Raw genomic sequence first — 25,490 nt, 5'->3', positions numbered from 1 at the left:
CCTCCCTCTTCACCAAACAAAGCCACCTGGATCTAGCATAGATTCACTGCAGCTCCCCTATACAACAGTTACTCCATGTTAAAACACTTTTGACGTTGCTATGTTGCGCAGCACATGAGGCAACATGTTAATGTATGGCGCCAGATTCTGCACCTTGACTGTAGTCAGTAGCTTGTGAGCTGAAGAAACACCTGTCGCTTTCTCAGTGAGCAGACAGACACTGTAATCTTCTCTCAGATGAGGCTTTTATTCATATAAGAAGTTCCACTGTGTGCAACACAATATACATCGACACCCTCCACCATCCACACCAGTAACAACCCACTCTGAGGCACACACTGTCTGACTCTTCCTCAGTGACAGTTGAGAATGACAGTTGACAGTTGCATCAACATTCCAATGATGCACTGTTTAAATGCTGACACATCTAACTGCCACTAGAGCTGTCAATGACTTCCACAACAGCTCCATCTAGTGGCCACATGCATGTCATTTCCTCAGACCTGTTCACCATGGTCCTGACACTCCATGCCTTGTGAGAGTGGAGGGGGGTCAGGGGATGGGGAATTGGAGAGGACCCTGGCTATGTCCCTGTAGCTAGATGTGAAATGAGCGCATCATCTACTGAAACCTCCTGACCTCCCCAGTGGCCCTCAGAGGAGAATGCCTTCCTTTGGCTTCTGGCTAGAGAAACACAGCTGGATGCTTCTCCAATGCCTCGCACCCAACACTCTCATCAGGCATGGAATGACCATGGAGCATGGCTTCCACAATTCCTATTTTTCATTTTGTATTCCTTCTCATTTCACATCTATTTTAAACCTCTCCTTCATTTGACGATAAAGATTCCAGTGATAATCTAGGCCAGATTCTTTAGGTTCTTCTTGTGTTTTGATCTCTAGTTTTCCTTGCGATTCTTTCAGTACATCCTTGTATCTTAACCAGTTAGTTTTCTGGATACTTTTCCTCCCAAAAATAGCCTCATGCGGAAAAACCATAAAGGTATTTTTGGACATATTCTACACTTGTTTTCCCCCAGATCTTCAATAGAGCTTTTCTTATGAAACGATTTTTACTTTCTTTATGAACTTTCTCTTAACCGTAAATTAGGTATCCATTCCACCCAAATCTTAAATGTTTACCCTCCAGAGATAACAATTGTTCATTCTCTGACAAAACCCATTCTCTAATCCAAACTAAACAACAAGCAGCATAATAAAGTCCTCTTCTACTTTTGTCATCACAAAGTATTTTTGTTTGTATCCTGGCTCTTTTTTATTCCAAATACATTTTGACATTTCCTTTTGCCATAGATTCAATGGTTTTTCATTCTGGATGATGGGAATCACTTGAAACAGAAACAGTATTTCAGGAAGGAAACTCATTTGGATCAGTGACATTTTTCCTAATAGCGATAAGTGTAATTTCCCCCATTTTTCTAGGTCTTTTCTGATTTCCTTCCATGTGTCTCATAGTTATTGTGAAATGGATCTGAGTTTTTACTTGTAAAATTTATTCCTAGATATTTAACTTTCTTTCTCACTTTAAATCCACTAATTTCTTCCTGCATTTGTTCTTCCTTTTCCTCATATTTTTTGTTATTAATGTTATTTTGTCTCTGTTTACTTTTAGTCCTGAAACGTATTTGAAACCCACTATTACATCCATCATTTGTCTTGTGCTCTTTTCTGGGTTCTCCAGGGAATACAAATGTCGTCTGAGAAGACTCTCATTTTAAACTCAACGTATTTTAATTTTTATTCCATTGATCTTATTTTCTAATCTTATCCTATTATTCAGTGCTTCAAGGATCAGAATGAACAAAAGGGGTGATAGTGGGAAAGATTGCCTTGTACCTTTAGAAATCTCAAATTCTTCCATTTCTTTATAGTTAACAATTAGCTCTTTGATCTTTATACAATGCCTTTATCTATCTTCAATAAGAAGCTCCTATTTCGATTTTTCAAGTGTCGCAAATAACATATCCCATCCTGTGTTATTGAAGGCCTTTTCTAAATCGACAAAGATCAGTGCAAGGTTTTTTCATTCTGCCTTTCAAAATATTCAATTATATTTAAGATGTTTCGTATCTTATCACTGAGTTTTCTGTGAGGGAGAAATCCCGATTGGTCCTTTTGAATCCAGTCTTTAAGAACTTTTTTGAGGCTCTTGGCCAAAATCATAGAAAATAATTTACAATCAATATTTAATAAGGAAATTAACCTATAGCTCTTTACCTCAGTTACATCTCTACCTTCTTTTAACAGCAAAGTTATATTAGCTTGTTTCCATGTTTCAGGATAATGGTTTTCTTCGATGGCATTTATCGTTAATTTGAGTGCTGTTAAAAATTGATCCTCAAATACTTTATAATAACTGGCGGTGAAGCCATCATTCCTGGTGTTTCCCCTTTTTTAACTTTTTATTATTACTTCCATGATTTCTGCTATTATGATTGGTCCATTTAATACATTTCTTGGTTGGTCTGAAAGTGGCATTAAGTTAGCTTTTTCCAAAAACTGCTCTATTTTGGCTCTAGACGTTTGAGATCCTTTATACAGTTAAGCATCGAATTCCTGGAAGGTCTTAATTTTATTTTGGCCAGATGTTAATGTTGAATCTTTTTTTATTTCCATAATGATGTTTTGTTCTTTTAACTTTTTATTTTATTGGCAAGCTATCTTTCTGGCTTGTTAGTTTGTTCAAAACTCCTTTGTTTTAGATATCTAAGTTTGTTCTGGATTGCCATTGCTTCTTCTGTATAGGTTTATGAGGGAAGATTGCATCCTGGATTATGCTCATTTTTGGGAGGGAAGGCAATGGGGGAAAGGTCAGTGCCAATGGCCATGGAGGGCAGAAGGTGACGCCTAGGAAACTCCTCTGAGTCACAGACATAGTAGCTCCTGGTAGTAAATAGTCCAGGGGGCTGAGGGGGTCTCCTTCCCCAAAAGGGGAGGCAAGGACCAGCTAGGGCCAAAAGAGAGGGTCTCTTTCCCCACCTCTCTCTCCCAGCCCCCAAAGCACAGCCTCCCCACTGGCCCTGAGTCCCTGCCTCCCCTTCCTCAGACCCCCACCGACCCCTTCCTTCCTTGCTTTTGGCCCAAGGAGCCTGGCCTCCTTCTGGCTCTGGAGCCTCAGGAGAGAAAGAGAGGCCTCTGTTCAACTGAGGCCTCAGAGAAGGTTCCAGAACATTATTCCCCACAGTCACAAGGAGCACAAAATGGCTGCCAGAACACAAAACAGCCGCCTCTACATCAGCACTTGTCAGCTGTCAACTTGAGTTATTCAGGGAACCCAAAATGAAGGATCAAAGGGCCCTAAAGTTGGAAGGGACCCCAAGCAGGATTGTCCAAACAGGACAATACAGAAAGGTTTTCCTGATGGCACCCGATGGCTGTCAGAACACAAAAGTCACCAAACAGGATTTCCAAACCTTAACAACACCTAAACATTTCCCTGATGCTATTGAAAGGAGGAACCTGATCCCCTCCTTAATTACAATCAGTAGTGAAAGATATTAATATTAACAGTGCCCATTGTCCACAACCCAGCTCAGGTATTGACCACTCAGGGAGGCCAGTCCAGCTGCAGGACTGGGGCCACTTTAACTGCCCTGGCTCAGTGCTAGGGAATTCTGGGAAATGTAGCTTTGTGAGACATTGAGCCTTCTCTGTCAGAGAGCTCTGGTGCCACAATAAACTCCATTTCCCAGGATTCCCTAGCACTGGGCCTGGGCAGATAAAGCGCTCTCAGACTGGACTATTGCTGCCGTGTGTTTTGGACCTTACTTGGCCGCAAACTGTCCATATCCTGCAATGCATCTCCTAATTCTGTTGGCAGTCCCTCCCTCCCAACATTTTCTCATTTCCCGCAAAACCAGCACAAAGCTGGCAGATGGAAAGAGGTTTTAAAGCAGCATTTAAATTGCCATATTTGTTTTTAAAAGGCTAAATGTCCCAAATGCTATTATCAGTTTTGTAGCTATTATTACAGAAAGAGATAGAGTGCAAACTCCTCAAGTACCTTTGTTTTCTAGAGTGAGATGGGCTTTTCCAACTGACTCTCTGTGATGATCTCCGGTGGTCCAAGCAGCCAAACTGCGGTCCTGTAATAATAATAATAATAATAATAATAATAATAATAATAATATATTTTTACCCCTCTCTTCAGCTAAAAGGCTATCAGAGTGGATTACAAATTGCTAATTACACATTATGGCTCTTAGCCCAGCAGACCCTTAACTTCCTTAAATCACGCTGCCATCATCCATTGAATTATAAAAGGACTTCCCTTAACCTACACTGAGACCAGTTAAGGAACCTAATTTCTCCTTCTTTACTGATCTTCTCAAGCATCAACCGAGCCAAGACACGTGTAAAAGGAGCGTCGAGTAGTAGATACTCCAAGGAGGTATTTACTATAAATAACAAAATATAACTAAAATGTAAGTCATACAAGATATTAAGAATCTTGCAGGTGCAATATTTGTAAGTATATAATATTCAATTCATAAAAGCTATTAAAATAATAAATAGACCTAAGCATCCAATTCTGAGACTAACTTCCAAGATCCGCTCTTTAACTCTCTCTCTCTCGATCTCCAACCGACACAATTCCCCCAACTGTCTCTTGGTCTCTCAGGCCTTATATCTCCTTCTCACGGAAGCTTCCAGAAGAACCTTTATCTTGCTCTCTGATTGGTCAAGAGAGCCTTCCGTAGCAGTGATGTCATTCTGTGTGGGATGTGGGAGGGACTGGGATTCCAGCCAATCAGGGCCAGGGATGGTGGGAGGGACTGGAGTTCCAGCCAATGGCAGCCCTCAGAGTGTTCTCAGGAGGACTTCTTCTGTTCCTAAAACCCATGAACCCATTGCTTTGAGACAGGGCTGGTCCTCCATTTTGATGCAGTGAGGCTCCTGGTGAAGGCAGTTGGTTTGGAGCCACCATGAAAGGAAGCCATTCCTAATGACTGAATATGTGGTCTTCCTATTTCTATTGCCAAGGAAGGGAAGAGGGCCCTCTAGTGTTCTCTGCCTTTTGTGGCAAAAGAACTTGACCAAACAGACTTGAAATCAAATACATAAATAATAAAAATTGGATGATTGGGAGAGTCTGCCATAGACTTATATCAGTTTAGTGAAGCAGATTGTCAGGACCTACATGGAAAGCTTTTCATGTGCTTAAAAAAGTCTCCCATCCCAGGAGAAATCTAGATGACCAGGAACACAGATTGCAGCCTTGTCTTTTCCCTCTCACCCCATTCTTGAAGATCCAGGGAGCTAAGGAAAAGAGAAGGGAGGATATTCCAATATGTCCCACTCTATTGATATCCTGAAGTGATCAAATCATATTTGGGATTCACCCTGTGCTTCCCTCCTGAATCGCTCTCTGGATGAGGACTATTTTCTATTGCAGATCACCTTCTGAGATGTCGCAGTGTTCTTCACAGAAGAGGAGGAAAGGCCATTCTTGAGACTGAAGCAGAAATGTTTATACAGGATTTGGAAACCATGAAATCCTATGAGGAAGGACTTAGGGAACTAGGGATGTTTAGCCTGGAGAAGAGAAGGTTAAGAGGTGGTATGATAGCCCGGTTTAAATATTAGAAGGAATGTCATATTGAGAAGGGAGCAAGCTTGTTTTCTGCTGCTCCAGAGACTAGGACCTGGAGCAATGGATGCAAGCTACAGGAAAAGAGATTTCACCTCAACATTAGGAGGGACTTCCTGACAGTAAGGGCTGTTTGACAGTGGAACACACTCTTCTTTGGAGTGTAGGGAAATCTCCTTCCTTAGAGGTCTTTAAGCAGAGGCTGGATGGCCATCTGTCAGGGATGCTTTGAATGGGAGTTCCTGCATGGCAGAATGGGGTTGGACTGGATGGCCCTTGTGGTCTATTCCAACTCTGAGTTGTAATTCATTTTAGTTGCATCTACACTGCAGAAATAGTCCACCTTTAACTGCCATGGCTCTCAGTGATATGGAATTCTGGGATTTGTAGTTGTGTGACTGTACAGAGGCATTCCAGGGGGAAGAATCACTGTGTGCTCAATAGACTATAGCAGTGTTTCCTAAATTTGATCCCAGGATTACAGCTCCCCCGTTTACTGACCAGTAAAGTCCAAACCACTTGGAAGACCAGAGTTTGTGAAACACTGTCACTATAGGAAAGCCTTTGACTACATAGATCATGAAAGGCTATGGAAAGCCCTTAATAAATAATAATAAAAGTTTTATTTTTATACTGCCCTTCTTGCAATCAGGGCGGTGTACAGCATTATATAAACATAACACATACAATAAAAAGATTTACAATTAAAAACTCACATTAAAAACCAATTCTGGCCAGCTTGCCACTGCTGTCAGGGGGGGGGGGGGGGGAGACTAACTGGAGCCCATATCCGGGAATGCTAATTTGAACAAGAAGGTCTTTAATCCCTTCTTGAACTGGGCCAGGGAGGTGGCCGAGTGGAGCTCTCCGGGCAGCGAATTCCAGAGGGTCGGGGCCGAGATGGTGAAGGTCCTCCTGGATGTGGAGGCCAGTCTTGCCCCTGGGACCCTCAATAGCTGCTGCCCAGATGTTCTGAGTGTGCGGGGCGGATTATATGGGGAGAGGCGGTCCTCTAGGTATCCTGGGTCCAAGCCATTTAGGGCTTTATAGGTTATAACCAACACCTTGTATTGTGCCCGGAAACGAATAGGCAGCCAGTGCAGATCTTTAAGCACTGGTGTTATATGACTGGCCCTGGGTATGCCAGTGACCAGTCTGGCTGCCATATTCTGTACCAGTTGTAGCTTCCGGGTTTGATACAAGGGTTGCCCCATGTAAAGCGCGTTGCAGAAGTCCAATCGAGAGGTTACCAGAGCATGTACTACCGTTTCAAGGTCCCTCTGGCCCAGGTAGGGACGCAGCTGGCGAATCAGCCGAAGCTGATAACAGGTGCTCCTGACCGTCGCATCCACCTGAGATGTAAGGTGGAGCGACGAGTCAAGGAGCACCTCCAGGCTGCGTACCGAGTCCTTCACGGGGAGTGTGATCCCGTTCAGGACAGGTGGAACCACCGCCATCCCCGGGCCGGGAGAACCTATCACGAGCACCTCCGTTTTCTCTGGATTCAGACTGAGTCGGTTTTCCCTCATCCAGCCCATTACCGACTCCAGACAGGCCACGAGAGGAGAGACGCCATCCTCAGTCACTGCATCAGTCGGAGACATAGAGAAGACTATCTGGGTGTCATCAGCGTACTGATAACCGCGAGCCCCATGGCTTCGGATGATCTCTCCCAGCGGTTTCAAGTAAATGTTGTAATATGCATACAGACATATACATAAACACACACACAGTTAAATGATTGTGGATTGAGATCAGAATGAAAAAAAGATGGAGGCAATAACTATTATAATACTATTATAGGTGATATATAAGAGCTCCCTTAATTGTCCTAATCCTAAATGGGTCTTTCGAAGTTGGGTTCCCCCCCCCCCCCTTCCTCTTTGATGCTGTTTTTAAATTAAACATGTTGAATTTGTAAGATGCCTGAGTGGTTGCTAGGAAATGAAAATGGTGACATTGTAAGAGAAATTTATTTTGTATGATCCAGTTAAGGATCCTATTGATTCCTTTGGGGACACATCTGTGGTCCAAACCTATGGTTTATTTTCCTTCTCCAAGATTAGTACACATAGAATTATAGGCCCCAAATGCATCATTAATGATTCCTTTTGAAGTTAATGAAATGGAAACATGCTGAACTATGGCTATATTGTGGCCATTTCCCATTCTATTTTGTCTATCTTCAGTACATGAGGAAGAGGCTTAGGGGTCCATGTTGGGTCTGATGAAAGTGATGCTCTCCTTAATGCCATCTATTGCCCTTTCACTCAAGGATTTCCAAGATGTGTCTGTATCTGGGAAGACACAGCAGCTGCACAAGAGTTGTGGGAATTCGCTTGTCGTGTAGGTGTATTTGGCCTAAAAACTCTAAAGGCACCAATGCCCATTTGATCTTAGGAGCTAAGCAGAGTCAGCCCTGGATAGTAATGGAGTGGGAGACTGCCAACCAAGGTCAGGTGCTGCAGGCTATATTTCAGAGGAAGGGATTAGCAAAACCATGGCTGAGTCTTTCCTTGCCTTAGAAGACACATGAAATTCATGGGGTCACCATAAGTTGACAGGCGACTTGAAGATGGTGCACACATATGCTCACAGACACACCTATTTGGATGTAATTCAGTGAAATTCATCTCCTCCCCCAAATTCTATGCCAATTTAATACCTGCAAGATACATAGTCCTTCTACACTTTTTCCTTTTCTAGCAGAAAGAAATATGAAGCTGCTTTTTAGCATTATGGAGTAGAGTTGTCCCTCCACATTTACGGCTTTGATTATTTGGGGTTTCGATTGATATGTTCTCTCTAGGAATCTCTCGCAGAATTCTGCCAGAAGTTGGCCATAGGTTTATTCCCTGCTTCTGGTTTTCTCTTTGCTGTTTTTCATCATTGTTTTGTTGAATCACTGCTGTATTGTGTTTTGTATTTCCAGCAAATTCTATTCCATGCAGAGAATTGTGGTCAGTGGGTGACAGCGAATGAATGACTGTGTTCTCAGAATAGTAATAAATGGTAGAAGGAGAGTGATCTTCCACCCCCATCCCCTGGTGCTTCCTTTAAAGTATTTGGTGGGATGTGGCTGTTCGTGTGTCAGTCATCTGCTGGACATTGCCCATGTCATCAGTGGTCACAAATGATTTCCCTCTAAAGCTTGTGACATCTTCAGTACCCTATTTAAATAAACCTGTAACCTCTTTGTTTAAGCATTTTCTTACTGTCCATGTGGGTTAATCTCATGCTGAAAAAGGGTTGTCCCTTCTTCACCTCCAAATCATGTCTCTCCTGTTCTACAGGTTATAGGTCCTGGTATGTGTTTTTACCATATTGCAAGAAAGGTGCTATAATGCACTGACAGCGTTCATGCTTTGCATGTAGGAGGTTCTGTGTTCAGTTTTTGTGTAGGATCTTATGTAGTAAGGAACCTAAGAAAGAGCTATCCCTGTCCCTGAAAAGTCAGTCAGAGCTTTCCCCAATCTTCTAGATATTTTGAAGAGTAACTTGTGTATATCATTCCACTTTAGGAACTGATAGGGATTTGTAGTCCAAAAATGCCAGGAGAATATCACCCGAGGGAAGTCTGTTACTGATAGAGCTGACCAGAGATCTCCATATGAGGCAGTATATAAAACGTTTCTTCTTCTTCTTCCACACTTGGTGACACTGACCTGCTCCATGCGACAGTTTTCCTTATATCTTCTGTGTGCAACTGAGTGTGTTTTTCAGCATTTGATGCTTAAAGCCGTATCTAATGCACATGCTGCCCTGGGATTATGGTAATGGGAAACCATGGTTTCTTGTTGCAGGAATAGCATATGAGCCTTGAGCTCTCATACTCTGCCCTCCTCTTTTTGCTCGCTGGAGAAGGGGTTTGAAAGCATGTGGTTCCAGTTCTTTTTTAATTGAATAAACAAAAGAACTTTATTGAAGACCGTCAGGATAGAAGTGATCAGCAATGCATTTAGGTCAGATCTGAGGCTGCCCTCCTCCCTACGAAAGTATTAAGACTCAAACTAATTAGCTCCACCTACTCAAGTATAAAGAATCCTTTGGAGAAGCCACAGCGTTGCTTTTTATGGGTAAACTCTGGTTAAAACAAACCAAGATCTGATACCTTAGTTCATATTTGGTTGGTTTTCCTCAAGTTGCGTTTAGGTAAATCACATTGTTCATGTTTGGATGTCACAGAGATCTGTTTAAGTCCATAGAAGGAATGACCCATCTCTTCTTCCAAGGTATGAAAAAGCAGGAGTGGAGATGGGAAACTGCGTGTGTGAGCATAAAGCTTTTGTTCTTAATATTGGAAAGGTGGTATCTCTTGATATAAACCAAGGTATGCATTGACATCTAAAGGGAGGGCTTCCTCACAGTCCCACCATCCTCACAGCCATGGTTAGTAAGGATTCGGGAGAGAGCCTTATCCGTGGCTGCTCCCAAAAGGAGGACTTGGCTCCACAGAAAGTCCAGTTGGCTCCTTCCCTCCTGTCTTTCTTCTGGTAGATGGAGGCATTTCTATTTGGGCAGGCTTTGGGATTTTAACTATGGAGCTGCAGTGTGTGACATGGTATGCTCTCTCTCTCTGTAGATATATACGATATATATAAGAACTGTTTTAAATACATTTTTGTTTTTAGTGTTTTAGTCATGTTTTCAATGCTGACGCTTAATTTCTTTATAGCTTTTGTAAATTAATGTTTTAGTTGAATATTTTAAAGATTATTGTAAGCCACCTTGTATCCCATTTTGGGAGAAAAGCAGGAATGTAAGTGCAATAAACATATTAAGGAAAGAAAATGTGGCTCATTCATGTAATGGGGTTGAATTCTGTGTAAACCAGCTCACTCTCTGATCTACAAAAGTTATAATGTGTAATGTTGTTATCGAGGATGTTACTTCTCATTACATACACCTGAAATCTCCCATGTTTTGGGGGTGGGTGGGTAGCAGTGGGCATATTGACCATTTTTCAAATAGATGCAGACATGCACTTAATGACTTGTGTGTCTGTGAGGGAGGGATAAGTCTTAGAGAGTCAGGAACATGGTTTCTTTTTTCTCATACAAAAGAAAAATAGGGAGGAAGAGAAGAGAGAGAAAGAGAGAAAGTGAAGTGGGAGATTAAGAGAAAAAAGCCGTGGGGATAGAAAGAAAAAAACCAGCGAGGAAGAAAAATTGTGAGAGAAACAGATCCTCGCACACAAAGAAGCAAAACAGCAAAGGGATGAGGTGTGTGATGACATGTATGATGTGCCCATGAAACCACTATGTGTTGTGATCAGTGGTGTGACACTGAAAGTCAGGCCTTTGCTTAGATGTTTGAGTAATTGTTTGTATATGATGTGAAAAGGGCTGATGTGAAACTGTAAAGGCAGGATTACTGCTGAACATAAAGAAAACAAAAATAGTGACCATGGAGAAGCTGCATAAATTCAACTTAGACTATGAAGAAATCGAAATAGTTAAAGAGTTCCTGTACCTTGGATCAAGCATTGATCAGAATGGAGACTGCAGTCAAGAAATCAGAGGAAGACTAGGGATGGGGAGGGCAGAGATGAAAGAGCTAGATGAGATCCTAAAGATAAACAACTGAGCACTAAAACTAGAACCGTCCAAGTCATGGGATTCCTCTTCACTTTAGACACATGTGAGAACTGGACAGTTAAGGCAGCCAACAGGAAGAAAATCAACTCATTCGAGATGCGGTGGTGGGGGAAAGTGCTAAGGATCCCATGGACAGCGAAAAAGCCAAACAAATGGGTTCTAAAGCAGATCAAGACAGAACTGTCTCCAGAAGCCAAGATGACTAAATTGAGGCTGTCGTATTTGGACACATCACAAGAAGGCATGACTCATTAGGAAGGATAATGATGTTAGGAAAAATAGAAGGTAGAGAAAACCGCATGCCCAATGGGTAGAGTCAATAATTGGACCTGAATCTGCAGGACCTAAGCAGAGCAATGGAGGACAGGGGTCTTGGAGATGTCTCATCCACAGGGTCAGCATGAGTTGGGGGCCTTGGGACCAGTTTAAGGGCGTTTAACAACGTGTATAGGATGTTAAAATGACAGACTCTAGTCTGTAAACAGTACGATGTAATCTGATTTCCTTATTCAGCTTCAAGACCAGGGAAGTGGCATTTGGAATGAAGGGAGGACCTCTAAATCTAGCTCCCAGGTTGCCAGGGGATTGCCAGAGTTTTGAGGTCCTCCGTCTCCTTCCTCTTGACTTTGGCCTAGATTTTGGCTCTTCTCCCCTCTCAAACAGAGTACCCTCCCCCCAAGACTTCAGAGAAAACCTCCCCCCCAAAAAATGCTGTTTCCTATGCTATTGAAGCCTATCCTGTGTGATGCTTTCTAATTGCTATTAGTATAGATTATTACTTTAGTTTATAAATTTGAATGGGGATTATGGGTGGTGGAATAGATTAGCAAAATGGAGGGGTGGGATTGGTTGCAGCTGGTTAGAACAGTTTTGGGAATGATAGCTTTTGCAATGTGTGAGATGTTGGCTGAAGAAAGTTGGGGTCAGGTATTAACAGAAAGCGTTAGTTTCTGGGAAGGGCAAAGGAGGCCTTGTTAGTGGGGCACAGACTGTGGGAATTGGAGGTGGGGGTAGGTATGGAAGAGGGTGATATTTTAGGTTTTGGGGTTTTAATGTATTGTTTGGATTGGAGTGGGCAGTTCTGGCTTAAACGCTGAATTTATGTGTTCTCAATAAAGTTCTTTGCTGTTTCAACAAACTGGACTCTTTGATGCACAGAAGTTCTGAATCTGAATTTACCCAAACTGACCCTTTCTTCTCTCCTCAGTCCTCAGCTCCATTCCCAGCCATAAAAACAGAGGCAAACACACACACACACACACACACACACACACTCAGAGAGACAGAGCTATATGTACAAAGCAGAGCCTTCCCAGTCTTTCCCTCCTGAGTCCAGCTCCGCAGCTTGGGCTCCATTCCGGAATGAAGGAAAAAAGGCCGTAGTCCTTCCCTTCTTCCAAAGGCCGACAGTGGAATAAGCAGCAGCAGCAGCAAGAGCCTTGCGATCCCTGCACATGCTCAGGAAGGGACTTTGGAGCATCTGCGCATGCACACTCAGCCCCTGAAGCTGCTGCTGCCCTCACAGCCTGCTCTGATGGAGGGAAGTGGGGAGAGCCCTCGTTCATTTGGGGGAATGTCTGGGGGGATCTTCTTGGGGGGGGGGTTGTTGTAAGAAGGAAGGAAACCCAGATGTCCTGTCCCTCTTTCCTTCCCCGCCTCCTCTTCGGGGGATTCCTTGGGGCCCAGGTGCTTGGGGGATTATTATGAGAGGGCAGGGGGGACCCTTGGAGAGAGGCATGGCCATGGAGGGGAGGGGGATCCAAAGGTAAAAAGGGCTTTGAGGAGCCCCCTCCCTCCTGGAAGCGTAGTGGGGCAGAGGAGAGATCCTCCCTTCTGATGCCTCATTTCCGGAAGAGTTTTGTGCCACATAAAGAACATTACACAACATAGGCTTCTATAGCATTGGAAGCAACATTATTCGGGGGGGGGGGGGGGGAGTTTTCTCTGAGGTCATGGGGGGAGGGAGCTCTGTCTGGGGGGCAGAGAAGAGCCCAAATTTAGGACAAAGTCAACAGGAGGGAGATGGAGGGACTCCAAAGCCCCTTCTGGGGAGACTCACATCCCCCTGGCAATCTGGGAACTAGGCTTAAAGGCCCACAGGATCCGGATTAGGCACACCCTCCCCATATACATATCTTTCCCTTCGCAACAACCCTGAAGAGGAGGACCAGCAGATAGACCCACAGCCCCAGAAAGAATGCCTCCCGATTCTGGGAACATGCTGAAAGGACCTTGTTCCCCCTTGAAGGGATGTCCGTTAAAAGAGGAGAAGGAAGGAATAAAGGAGTGAAAGTACCAAGGGAAGAGAAGCATAAAGGGACTGCTGAGGGGGGATCTGGGACTTGACTCAGGCACCTTCTCCCCCCCCCCCCCGAACCCATTATTAGAGCCTTCCACAGCTCACTATGATGCTTTAAATGACTATTTCACAGATAATATCTCTCAGATAAGAGCCAAATTGGACGTCAGCATTATTGCAGAGGCTATAAGTGAGGTGTCCATGAGTAAGATCATACTGGATCAATTTGAATCTGAGAACTGAGGATGTGGACAAGCTCCTTGGAAGTGTGAAGAGTGGAACTTGCCCTCCCGACTCTTGCCCTTTTTATATCACCTGAGATATATCATAGATGCATCTCTTAGGGAGGGCTATTTTCCATCTTGCTTAAAAGAAGCGGTGTTACGGCCTCTTCTGAAAAAGTCCTCCCTAGATCCCTTGGACATGAACAATTACAGACCGTTCTCCCATCTCCCATTTCTAAACAACGTGATTGAGAAGACAGTTGCTCTTCATCTCCCAGTGGGCTTGGATGAGACAGATTATCTGGACCCATTTCAAACTGGCTTCAGGATGGTATACAGCAGGGGTAGGCAACCTGCGGCCCGCGGGCCGGATGCGGCCCGGCGAGGCCTTGGGACCGGCCCCAGCCTGGTCCTGCCGCCCATTGCCGCCGGGGCCTTTGGTGTCTCACGCGAGGGGCATGGTGGGTCAATTGTCTATAGAAGCCTCAGAAACATGCATTTATCTTAACATTTTTTAAAAAATCAGCAAATTTTTTCACGTGTCCTCTATTTTTTATTTAAAAAGTGCCCTCCATTTGAAAATTTTGTCCTACATTTGTCCCGGTTTATTTATTTATTTGATATTTTAAAAATTATTTATTTATTTTTTGGCTTCGGCCCCCCAGTTGTCTGAGGGACAGCAACCCGGCCCCCGGCTCAAAAGGGTTGCCTACCCCTGGTATACAGAGTCGAGACTGCTATGGTCACCTTTGTAGATGATCTCAGCTTGAGTATTGATAGGGGAAGTGTGACCCTGCTGGTGCTTTTGGATCTCTCAGCAGCCTTCGATGGACAAGAACAGATGTATGTGTGCGTGTGTGTTTGTGCGTATACATCTAAGTGCACTCACTGTGATGTCTACTGTTGGAAGCCAATCTTATAAGAATCCACACAGCGTCCAGTCTTCAAATAAGAGCAGTAGGTTTATTCATCCATGAGCTACTGAGCACCGCCAGTTCCAGGAGAGTGAGATGAAGAAGAGAGAACCATCAATCCCTCTCCAACCCTCTTAATACTATATATATACTGCAGGTGATATCACTAAGGGCTGTGTCTTAAAGGTACTTTACATCACACTCATACCTTTATGTGCCTACATATATATATATATATATATATATATATAGAATGTTTCAATTCTATAGATCTTGCATACAACACCCATAGATACATCTATACATACCCATAGATATCTATCTGAACGTGTGCATGGGTACGCACATGTGTGTGTGTATATATATATATATATATAGAGAGAGAGAGAGAGAGAGAGAGAGAGATATGCAAGCACAGGTACACATATATGTTGGGTCACACACACACACACACACACACACACACACATATATATACAAACACATTTATATATACTCTTCTACTTGCGTACAAGTTAAACATAAGCAAACGAATGGAGAAATATGGGGGTACATATGCATGCACATGTATGCACCTGAACATGTATACATAGGCCATGCTCTGGTGAACATCAGCATGTATATATAATTAGAAGTGCATATACGTTTACTTCCGCTCATAACAACATAACTGCCCTGTGATTATTGTAATTGGAATTTTTATATTTTGTGATGTTTTTATGATATGTATTTTACACGTGATTTCCTCCTGAGCACACTCTGAGGGCTGCCATTGGCTGGAATCCCTGTCCCTCCCACCATCCCTGGCCCTGATTGGCTGGAATCCCTGTCCCTCCCATCATCCCTGGCCCTGATTGGCTGGAATCCCAGTCCCACCCACCATGCCTGGCCCTGATTGGCTGGAATCCCTGTCCCTCCCACCATCCCTGGCCCTGATTGGCTGGAATCCCTGTCCCTCCCACCATCCCTGGCCCTGATTGGCTGGAATCCCTGTCCCTCCCATCATCCCTGGCCCTGATTGGCTGGAATCCCAGTCCCACCCACCATGCCTGGCCCTGATTGGCTGGAATCCCAGTCCCTCCCACCATCCCTGGCCCTGATTGGCTGGAATCCCTGTCCCTCCCACCATCCCTGGCCCTGATTGGCTGGAATCCCAGTCCCACCCACCATGCCTGGCCCTGATTGGCTGGAATCCCAGTCCCACCCACCATCCCTGGCCCTGACTGGCTGGAATTCCTGTCCCTCCCACCATCCCTGGCCCTGATTGGCTGGAAGCCCAGTCCCTCCCACCATTCCTGGCCCTGATTGGCTGGAATCCCAGTCCCTCCCACCATCCCTGGCCCTGATTGGCTGGAATCCCTGTCCCTCCCACCATCCCTTGCCCTGATTGGCTGGAATCCCTGTCCCTCCCATCATCCCTGGCCCTGATTGGCTGGAATCCCCGTCCCTCCCACCATCCCTGGCCCTGATTGGCTGGAATCCCCGTCCCTCCCACCATCCCTGGCTCTGATTGGCTGGAATCCCCGTCCCTCCCACCATCCCTGGCCCTGATTGGCTGGAATCCCAGTCCCACCCACTATCCCTGGCCCTGATTGGCTAGAATCCCAGTCCCTCCCTCCATCCCTGGCTCTGGTTGGCTAGAATCCCAGTCCCTCCCTCCATCCCTGGACATTTTGTATTCTGGCAGCCATTTTGTGCTGCTTGTTCCAGAACTTTCTCTGAGGCCTCAGTTGAACAGACGTATCTCTTCCTCTCCTGAGGCTCCAGAGTCAGAAGGAGGCCAGGCTCCTTGGGCCAAAAGGAAGGAAGTGTGTCCCTTTGTGCCTCTGGCCCTCCATTTTGGGGAGAAGAAGGAAGGAAGGAAGGGGCCAGTGGGGGTCAGAGGAAGGGGAGGCAGGGACTCAGGGTCAGTGGGGAACCTGGGCTTTGGGGACTGGAAGAGAGAGTTGGGAAAGAGACCCTCCCTTTGATCCCTAGCTGGGGAGGGTCCACCGGTCCTTGCCTCCCCCTTTGGGAAAGGAGACCCCTCAGCCCCCTGGACTCACTCCTGCCACTCATTCCTAGAATGGCTGGGACTCAGAGGAGCTTCCTAGGCATTGTCACCTTCTGCCCTCCATAGCCATTGGCACTGACCTTTCCCCATTGCCTTCCCTCCCTCAGCCCTTGGACCTCCTCCTCCTTCGCACTCAGAGCAACCCTTCTCTACGGCTGAGGAGACGGCCTCAGACCCTGGAAGCTCCGGCCATAAAGGACTGCAGAAGAGGCCTTTCTGGGGCTGCAGGAATCAGGGTCTTTGTACTGAAGGTAGGCCTTTATTCCTGGAGCTGAAAGAGGACTTTTGTGTAAATACTTCAGTCCAGGATTGTGTGGAAGGGCTGTAGCTGAGAGACTGAGCCCATGCTTTGCAGGAATAAAGCCCCAAATTCAGTCTCTGGCAGCATTGTCTTTCCAGAAGGTGGAAGTGAGATTTCCAGACCCAGACACATGGTCCTTCTTGTGGGGAATATGTGTGTATGTGTTGTTTACTAGAGCTTTGTGAGGTATTTGTTTTACTGAGTTTATAAAATGAATTTACATATGTCTTCTCTTCCCAAAAATAAGCATAATCCAGGATGCAGTCTTTAATCTTAAACCTATACATTTATAGAATTTTATTGTATCAAGTGGTGTGCATACCTTTTAAAAATATACAAAAAGAAGTGAAAATGAATGTGATTTTGACAATGGGTCTGTTCAGAAACACTGCACACAAATATACATATAAGGATTTCTGGATGGCCTCAGCAAGCAGAGAGAGGAGCTGCACACCTCATGCCCTATCTATGACTGACAGACAGAAACACAGCAGTTAAACTTAGATGAACACACTCATTTGTAATAATGAAATGATTATTTTCACCAGTGTCAAAATGGGGATGGGGGCATGATGAGGGGAGGCTGTGGATCAGATCCGTAAAGTAGTGCATATCTTATCCAGTCCAGGAGCTAGATCTTCTCTACATGGGACATAAAACAGGTCCTCCTCCTCTACATGAAAGAGTAGTCTAATTCTCATCCGTGACTTTGAAACAGCATTTCTTCATTTAAAAAACCTGAGGTGGCATGAATCCTGTTGGTTAACCCTAGAGATTAGACCCACTGAATCCATAACTGACTGGCGAGTCAAACTATAGGTAATGCCAACTGATTCAGTGATTCTCCTCTGATCAGGACAAAGCATAGTATAGGTTCCAGGTTAGGATTTAGTCCTGCATGTGGAAATCAGGTGCTCTCTTCCCATCAGCTCAATCCTCTGATGCCCCCGAACCCTGGGAGGAGGGCATGATACAATGCAAGGGGAGCAAGAAGAGAAGAGAGAGCTCCTTTCCTGCCCTGCCTGACCAGGGGCCTCTCTGGGGGATGGAGGGCAACTGGTTTGGGAGAATGAGGGGCCACTAGGCCACACAGCCTGACCCAGCAAAACCCTCCACGCTCCAGTGTTCTTCTGGGTGGAATGAGGCTACAACTGGCCATTCACTGACCCAGGTCCTACCATAGAGTTGTGGATGCCATCCCGCATGGCCATTCCATGCCTGCTGAGAGTGTTGGGTGCGAGGTATTAGAGAAGCATCCAGCCGTGTTTCTGTAGCCAGAAGCAAAATGAAGACATCTTCCTCTGAGGACCACTGGGTACTTGTGGAGATGATGCACTCATTTCACATCTAGCAACAGGGACATAGACAAGGCCCTTTCCAATTCCCCATCCCCTGATCCCCCACCACTCTCACAAGGCATGGATTATCTGTTGTGTAGGGGAACTGCAGTGAATCTATGCTAGGTCCAGGGGGCTTTGTTTGGTGCAGAGGGAGGAAGGGGATACCCACCTCTGCATCGGCCCAAAGGAGGCATATATAACCTGCGCATGTCATCAGTAGGATGCCGTTCTCTGTGTCTTTGAGCGGTGCCGGGTTTCTTACCAAGCCTACCCTAACCCTGGTCCCTTTTGTCAGGAACTTCATCTCGGCCTCTTCGTACACGGCTTTGGGCCTCTCTTTCTGGAAGTGACCCAAGTGCAAGACCACCAGGACCCCTGCCCACCTGATGGCTGACACAGAGGCCAAGCGGAGGGAGTTGGGCTCCAAGAGAAAGAGGATGCAGAAGTACAAGAACTCTTTGGTGAGTCTAGGTTCTTGACTATTAGTTTCATCTGTGTCACTGCTGGGCCAGTTCATGAAAGCAAGCGGAGAACATACTCTCCCAATTTAGCAGAGACAGTCCTAGTTAAGCCTCTCTCACCCCACTTTTTCAGGGACTTTTAAAAATACCCCATCCCACTTTCCCCCTTCTCAGATCACTTCAGTTCCTGAGTGCCATTCAGTTTGCAGCCCATCAACTCAAAAGTGCGGAGAGGAGAGGAAAGAAGGAGGCAGGATATGCCCTTCCCAAGAGGCTGAAGCAAAAGCAAACTGATGTGCCCTTCCTAGCTTGTGTGATCTTCCTCATAAACAACTTTGGCCATCTTCACCCCCTTCTGGATTACTTGTCCATATATGTCTTGCTTTTCCAATCTGCGAAATGTTGGGGGATATGGGAGAATGTCTCTGGATCTAAATTGGGGGTGGGCCCAGTGGCCCTTATTTAAAATGACGTTTGCCTCTGAAATTTGGCAAGAAAGATCTAAATGCACCACAATTCTTTGGTGGCTAAATGTACTATATGTGCTGGGATAGTGAGTATCCTAATCCATCCTCAATATCCCAGCCAAAATTTAAAGTTTATTTCCTGGACTGATTTCTGAAGTGATGAAATACTAATATTTCGGATGCACCATGTGCTTTCCTCCCCTTTTGCTTAGTCACTCTCTGGATGAGGGCTATTTTCTATTTCAGGTGACCTTTGCAGATGTGGCAGTATATTTCTCCGAGGATGAATGGAATCTGTTGACAAAGAAACAGAAACATTTGTACAGTTATGTAATGATGGACAATTATGAGAATGTGGCTTCTGTAGGTAAGGAACATGAATACATTGCTCTTTCTATAAAGACTGAGGGTCCTTTTATCCTATATTATTATGTTTCTATGGTTCCACTAGAATAATAGAATCATAGAGTTGGAATAGACCACAAGGGCCATCCAGTTCAACCCCCTTCTGCCATGCAGGAATACACATTCAAATCACCCCCAAGAGATGGCCATCCAGCCTCTCTTTAAAGACATCCGAATGAGAGAACTCCACCAGACTCTAAAGGAGTATATTCCACTGTCAAAGAGCTCTTACTGTCACAAAGTTCCTCCTAATGTTTAGGTGGAACCTCTTTCCCTGTGTCTTGCATCTATTGTGGTGTCGCCTTTTCTCTGTAGCAACAAAAAGCAAGCTTGCTCCTTGCGCAAGATGACAACCTTTCAAATATTTAAACTTGGATATAATATCTACTCTTTATCTTCTTTTCTCCAGGCTAAACATAACCAGCTCTTAAAAGTGTTCCTCACAGAACATGATAGTTCCCAGACTCTACACCACTTTGGTTGCTCTTCTTTGGGCATGCTCCAATTTGTAAACATCCTTTTTGAATTATGGGGCCCAGAACTGGACACAGGATTATTCCAAGTGAGGGCTGACCAAAGCAGAATAGAGTGGCACTATTACTTCCCTTGATCTAGAAACTATTCTTGCATTGATGCAGCCTAGAATCACATGGGCCTTTGTAGCTGCCGCATCACACTATTGGCCCATGAAGAGATGAAAGGGCGACACAAAAATCCCTTTTTCTCTAATGTTTCTTTTCCAATCTGAGCTTGCTTAGTTCCATGGTTGATTCCAGAGGACCTTTATTACCTGATTGCTGGAGTCTGGGGAGGACACCCCCAAGTGCTATGCTTTTAGGGGAATTTCATACTTAGTTCAAAGGAGAGATTGGGGCAACAGGGACCTCAGTAGTTCCGGACCCCCCCCCCCCCCGGCATTAGACTAATTCCGTATATTCCCGAGCCCTATTTAAATGAATGAGGCGCTATTAACCCTTATGAGGCATGCCGGCCCTTTTCCCAGTGTGACTTTTAGTGTATGCTGAAATCCGTGTAAGGCATGCCCGCGAATGATGCAGGTGCACTCTACACTCAGGCACACACATATAGGTGTTCACGCACAAAAACAAGAACTAGGTAACAAAGGTGGGACTGGAGATGTTAGGCTTTGCTAATGATAATACATAACCTAGACAGAACTTGATTCCAAGTGCTGACAGTCCAGAATGGTGAGAGAAATCAGTAACTCCCATGGCAAGTGTAGCTGGCAAGTGTACTGAGGTGTTTAGCAATGTAAACCAACAGAGTGTCTGTCTGCAACTGGACTGACACTAAAGAACAGCCAGTTGGTATATTTATACTGAAATTGTTGCTAGTGGGCAGAACTTGAGTTTCTATAAGGTTTAAATCGTTTCAGAAAGTTTCCTGGTTGGGGAAAATATGGTCCAAAATCAAATGGAATAAAATGGGTGCTTGGTACAAATACCTAAGACATAAGGGATTAGCACCCCGGTTCTCAGGTCCTTCTTGGCTCTGAATTCCAGTCCCGTTCACAAGCCAATGTACAACACAATGTGAGCACGATGCTCCCAGATGCAGCTCAACAATAACATAGCAGAATATGGAAAGAAATTTCCAGATACAGGTGTTGGTAATGCACTGACCACTTTTCACACTTAAAAATAAGTCACAGACACAGTTGATTTCATCTGAATCTTTGGAGGTTTTTCATCTTGAGTTGCAAAATAAAAAATATTTGCAAGCTCTCCTCTCTGACTTCCATCATGTTCACTGTCTCTTGTATAAACAAATACAATTAAATCCTATCCACAGCAATCCACATGTGACCTGTATACTGTATTGGTTGTGATTCATTTCCTGATGCTACACTATGAAGCGTCCTCTGCAGTTAGCTTGCATCATGCCATGTGCTCTGACTCAGCACTCTCTGGCCATCTCACAGGATATGATGCCACTTTTCAATCAAGATATTTTTACACATGTTTAAATGAATATTTATTCAACAGTCTGTATGACTATCTGCTTCTACTGATTACCTCAAGGTAGTTCCCCACAATCTCCTCTTTGCCAGCTCCTCTGAGTAAGGATATAATCATTTCATGGATTTGGGGCACCTGCACCAGAATCATGCTCAGGTCACCCACTCCAACTCTATTAATTTAATCTCAAATAGGGAGGCGTGAACGTAGGGCTAAATGTTGGGCTAACACTTTCCTCTCTTAACTCTGAATTTCAGTATTATCTGTCATTATTCTTCTTTACAGAAGGACTTGTCAGTCATGAGAGAGTCCACACATCAGAGAAGCCATACAACTGCCAGAATTGTGGGAAACATTTTATGTACAAGTCTATCCTTGTCATGCATCAAAGAGTCCACACTGGAGAGAAGCCATACAAATGCCAGCATTGTGGGAATTGTTTTTCTCGGCAGTCAACCCTACTGACACACCAGAGAATCCAGTCAGGAGAGAAGCCTTACAAATGCCAGCATTGTGGGAAATGTTTTTCTTGGCAGTCAACCCTACTGCCACACCAGAGAATCCACACAGGAGAGAAGCCATACAAATGCCAGCATTGTGGGAACTGTTTTTCTCAGCAGTCAACCCTACTGCCACACCAGAGAATCCACTCAGGAGAGAAGCCATACAAATGCCAGCATTGTGGGAACTGTTTTCCTCAGCAGTCAACCCTACTGCCACACCAGAGAATCCACTCAGGAGAGAAGCCATACAAATACCAGCATTGTGGGAACTGTTTTTCTCAGCGGTCCCACCTACTGACACACCAGAGAATCCACTCAGGAGAGAAGCCATACAAATGCCAGCGTTGTGGGAACTGTTTTTCTCACCAGTCAACCCTACTGACACACCAGAGAATCCACTCAGGAGAGAAGCCTTACAAATGCCAGCATTGTGGGAACTGTTTTTCTCAGCAGTCCCACCTACTGACACACCAGAGAATCCACTCAGGAGAGAAGCCATACAAATGCCAGTATTGTGGGAACTGTTTTTCTCAGCAGTCCCACCTACTGACACACCAGAGAATCCACTCAGGAGAGAAGCCATACAAATGCCAGTATTGTGGGAACTGTTTTTCTCAGCAGTCCCACCTACTGACACACCAGAGAATCCACTCAGGAGAGAAGCCTTACAAATGCCAGGATTGTGGGAACTGTTTTTCTCGGCAGTCTCACCTAATGACACACCAGAGAATCCACTCAGGAGAGAAGCCTTACAAATGCCAGCATTGTGGGAACTGTTTTTCTCAGCAGTCAAACCTACTGACACACCAGAGAATCCATACAGGAGAGAAGCCTTACAAATGCCAGCATTGTGGGAAATGCTTTTCTTGGAGGTCAGGCCTATTCAGTCACCAGAGAGGCTACACAGAAGAGAAGCCACACAAATCCAAGCAGTGAACGAACTTTATTTTTGTAAAGAAGGAATACAAAAATCTTTTTTCAATCCAGCAGTGCTAAGAAAAGTCCCTCATGATTTTATTTGTACGGTTTTTATGTCCATATGTCTGTTTATGTTATATTTTGTTAAGTTTAGGTTTTCATTGCTACTAGTATAGATAATCACTTTGGGTTATAAATTTGGCTGGGGATTATGGGCTATGGTTTAGGTTAGTTAGATGGGGGACTGGGATTTATTGCAGCTAGCTAGAATAGCAATGATATCATTCAGAATTTGTGGGATGTTGGCTGAAGAAAGTTGGGGACCGGTAGTAACACAAAGGGAACTAGCTTCTTCGAATGTCTGGGGCGGGGAGAGATTGTGTGTGTGAGAAGGATGGCAAAGTGGGGCTGGTTAATAGTGGGGGATAGATGATGGTAATTGTAGGTGGGGGCTAGGTTTGGTAGAAGGTGGAGTTTTAGGTTTTGGAGTTTCAGTATATTCTTTGGCTTGGGGAGGGCAGTTCTGGCTTAAACACTGAATTTCTGGCTGTGTTTTCAATAAAGGTCTTTGTTATTTCAACACATTGGACTCTTTGATGCACAGAAGTTGTGAATTTGCACAAAACTGACCCTTTCTTCTCCCCTCAGTCCTCAGCAACATTCCCAGCCATAAGAACATCAGAGGCAAACACACATACATCTATATATATCTATATCTATATACATACAGTATACACAGAGAAGCTATTTCCAAAGCAGAGTCTTCCTTTCCTGCCTTTCCTGGGCACCACTGTGGCCTCTTCAAAATCTCCTCAAAAGAAGGAAAGGAGGGAGGAATAAGGAAGGAAGGAAGGAAGGAAGGAAGGAAGGAAGGAAGGAAGGGGAGGCTGCTGAACCCCCGGCGCGCTCCTTCCCTTCCCTCAAAGGCTGCCAGTGGAGTAAACAGCAGCAGCAGTAAGGCCCTGGTGATCCCTGCACATGATCAGAAGGGGCCTTTGGATGTATGTGCGAATGCGCAGTCTCAGATTTTAAGGCAACTATTGATGGTGCTGAACCATATCCCTCAAACTCAGCATCTTAGAGGGTGTTAAAACTGAGAACAGGTCGACATGGAAGCCAAGACCCATGATTGCTCCTGCATTCAACTATGTTCCAGACTGCAATCTGCCGTGTTCATTGGACTCAAGGGGAGCCACCGAGAGCCAAACAAGCTCCCTTTCTATAGCCCTGTCTTGGGTTTTCCGTCGGGGTCATTGGATTCCATGGTAAAAGGCCTGGCAGGAAAGTAGCTGAGGCTTACCTTCACCAAAGTATAGTTTCCTGCTTGTTGGAATAAGCTTTCAAGCACTCGCCGATGTGGTCGCCTATCTCAACAGACAGCTGAGCATAAGATTCTCCAGTTCTTCCACCAAGCGCCCCTTGCCTGGGTTGTCCAGATCTTGTATGGCCTTCCTGACTGGCTGCATCTTCTCTTCGCACTGAAGAGGGGAACAAACAGAGAGGAGCCATGTGAAAGTGAAGGGTGGGAGGGAAGGTGGGAGGAATTTTTTTAACTTGCCTATTGCTTTGGACAGCTAAGTAAAGAGGAACATCAGTTCATCTAAAATGTGATGCAGGAGAAGAGTTCAATGGATACTTTTTTCTGCATGTTTTCAGCATGATATGAGTGGCAGAAAACGTACAATGTCAAATGTTTCCTGGTTATATACTCTTCCTCCTCTTCTTCCTCCTGTTCCGCAATGGCTATGGGCTCACTCCCAGCTGCAACGTAGACAGGGCCCTGTGGTGGGTTCCCTTTATCTCCAACTTTGGCCTCACTGTCTTTGGCCAGTGAAAGAAGAAAATTGGGCAGATTAGTCCTAAAGCAAAATTAGGGATGTGACAAAATCAGGGATCTGACCATTGAAAGAAAGGAGGGGAAGAAGGTGTGACATTGCCTTGTTGTGGTGCTGCTGCTGGTGGTGCTGGTGTGTCTCCAAGTCATTTTGGACTAATGGAGACCCAAAGATGCTTTTGTTCATTCTACATTTTGTATTCTAAGCCACCTTCAGACCCACCCATGGGAGAAAGATGGGATGAAATGTAATAAATAACACAACCATACAGTTAAAAGAAGGTACAATAGGAATGAATGAATAAGAATCATAGAATCATAGAATCGTAGAGTTGGAAGAGACCACTAGGGCCATCCAGTCCAACCCCCTACGATGCAGGAAATCCAAATCAAAGCATCCCTGACAGATGGTCATCCAGCCTCTGCTTAAAGACCTCCAGAAGGATGCTTTCAGGTGAGATCAACCAGTCCAACGTGTGATGCCTTCACAAAGCAGGAGTAGGTTCCACTGTAAGGAAGACAGTACTCAAAACACTGACATAAAATAGGAAACAGGCAAACTAACCCAGAGAAATGCTCTTGTCC

At 44.8% G+C, this 25,490-nt stretch overlaps 1 protein-coding gene across 1 annotated transcript in view; it reads right to left on the bottom strand.

Annotated features, from left to right (window-relative positions):
• Window positions 1–7,815: 7,815 nt before the first annotated feature.
• LOC149282472 (uncharacterized) overlaps window positions 7,816–25,490 on the bottom strand; it is a 56,521-nt gene continuing 38,846 nt past the window's right edge. Inside the window, exon 4 of the mRNA XM_089498175.1 lies at window positions 7,816–7,907. Within this exon, the coding sequence (XP_089354301.1) occupies window positions 7,816–7,907 (92 nt within the window). The remainder of the gene's footprint in view (window positions 7,908–25,490) is intronic.

The sequence above is a fragment of the Sceloporus occidentalis genome, unplaced genomic scaffold (assembly GCF_023333645.1).
Source record: "Sceloporus occidentalis isolate IW3139 unplaced genomic scaffold, rSceOcc1.0.p SCAF_114, whole genome shotgun sequence".
NCBI lineage: Eukaryota > Metazoa > Chordata > Lepidosauria > Squamata > Phrynosomatidae > Sceloporus > Sceloporus occidentalis.
The sequence above is the reverse complement of the archived record's forward strand: the minus strand, read 5'-3'. Positions and strand labels throughout refer to the sequence as shown.